This window comes from Myotis davidii, unplaced genomic scaffold (assembly GCF_000327345.1).
Source record: "Myotis davidii unplaced genomic scaffold, ASM32734v1 scaffold501, whole genome shotgun sequence".
NCBI classification, from domain to species: Eukaryota; Metazoa; Chordata; class Mammalia; order Chiroptera; family Vespertilionidae; genus Myotis; species Myotis davidii.
In genome coordinates, this window is record NW_006291208.1 from 166,926 (window position 1) to 167,927 (window position 1,002).

General features: G+C 62.9%; 1 protein-coding gene across 1 annotated transcript in view; it reads left to right on the plus strand.

The window, feature by feature from the left end:
* Nucleotides 1-461: 461 nt before the first annotated feature.
* MKX (mohawk homeobox) overlaps nucleotides 462-1,002 on the plus strand; it is a 73,662-nt gene continuing 73,121 nt past the window's right edge. The window contains exon 1 of the mRNA XM_015564362.1: nucleotides 462-661. Within this exon, the coding sequence (XP_015419848.1) occupies nucleotides 462-661 (200 nt within the window). The remainder of the gene's footprint in view (nucleotides 662-1,002) is intronic.

The following is a 1,002-nucleotide window of genomic DNA, read 5'->3' on the forward strand; positions in this document are numbered from 1 at the left end:
TTTTGTCCGACGGTGCAAGGGCCGCGATTCCTCCCTCCTCTCCAAACACCTTGCAGCCTCTGAAGCGGTTCCTTGAAACCCCGGAAAGGGCGGCTGTGGAAGGGCTCGGAGCTCCAGGGTCGCACCGCACTGTGGGAGAGGACCACACTGACAGTGGGCCCTGGGGGGCTGGGACTCCCGGGGACACGGGCTCCTGCGCTCTGAACTGTCCCCACCCTGCACATCCTGGAGCGGGAGGAAGGTCTGGGGGGAGAGGGAGTCTGTGGTGCATTTGTCCCTGACACCACTTAACTTTCTAGCTCTGAGTCTGCTAACTTTCCCAGCCCTCACCCCCACCCCAGGGACGGACGCAGGAGGTTCAGCCAAATCATCCCAGATCTAGAGAACTTTATGAAAGAAAATTCCCGAAATCCCGGCACGGCCTGAGACTCATTAACTGGGGCTTGCGCACGCAGTCGTTCATGTTCCACCCAATTTCCCTCCCTCCCAACCCCTCTTTACGACCCGAGTGGAACCTCCGAGAGGCGTTAGTCTTCCGCTGTGACGGAAGGCTACGCGAGGCCCCGCGCAGATCCCCTCCGCTCTCAGGAGTGTGCTTCTTCCAGATTAAAATCGAGGCAGAAAGGCTCGTTCAGGAGTTAACTTTCCTTTGCCGCCGCGGGTACCCACTCCTGGTTGAAGCGCGTTGAGAGCTCCATCGCCCGGTCAAGGACGAGGGCCGGGACTTGTCCCCGGAGTGTGCGGGGGCGAAGGGGACGGGTTAGCCAGGTACCGAGAGGTGCGGATTCCCTCGTTCGGATGCGGCGGTGTAGCCCCTGCCACGAACTCCGCAGCCGCTCGCCTTGGCTCCATTTGGGGCTCGGGTCGCTCAGGGTGTGAGCGCTCTCAGCGAGTAACCTGCTGCACCTTCATCTCCTAGAACCCGAGCCCTGAGGAGCTCCCGGTGGCCCGGCTCCTAGGCGCTGTGGCCGCGCGGGGCGCCCCTGCCCGCCCGCAGCCTGG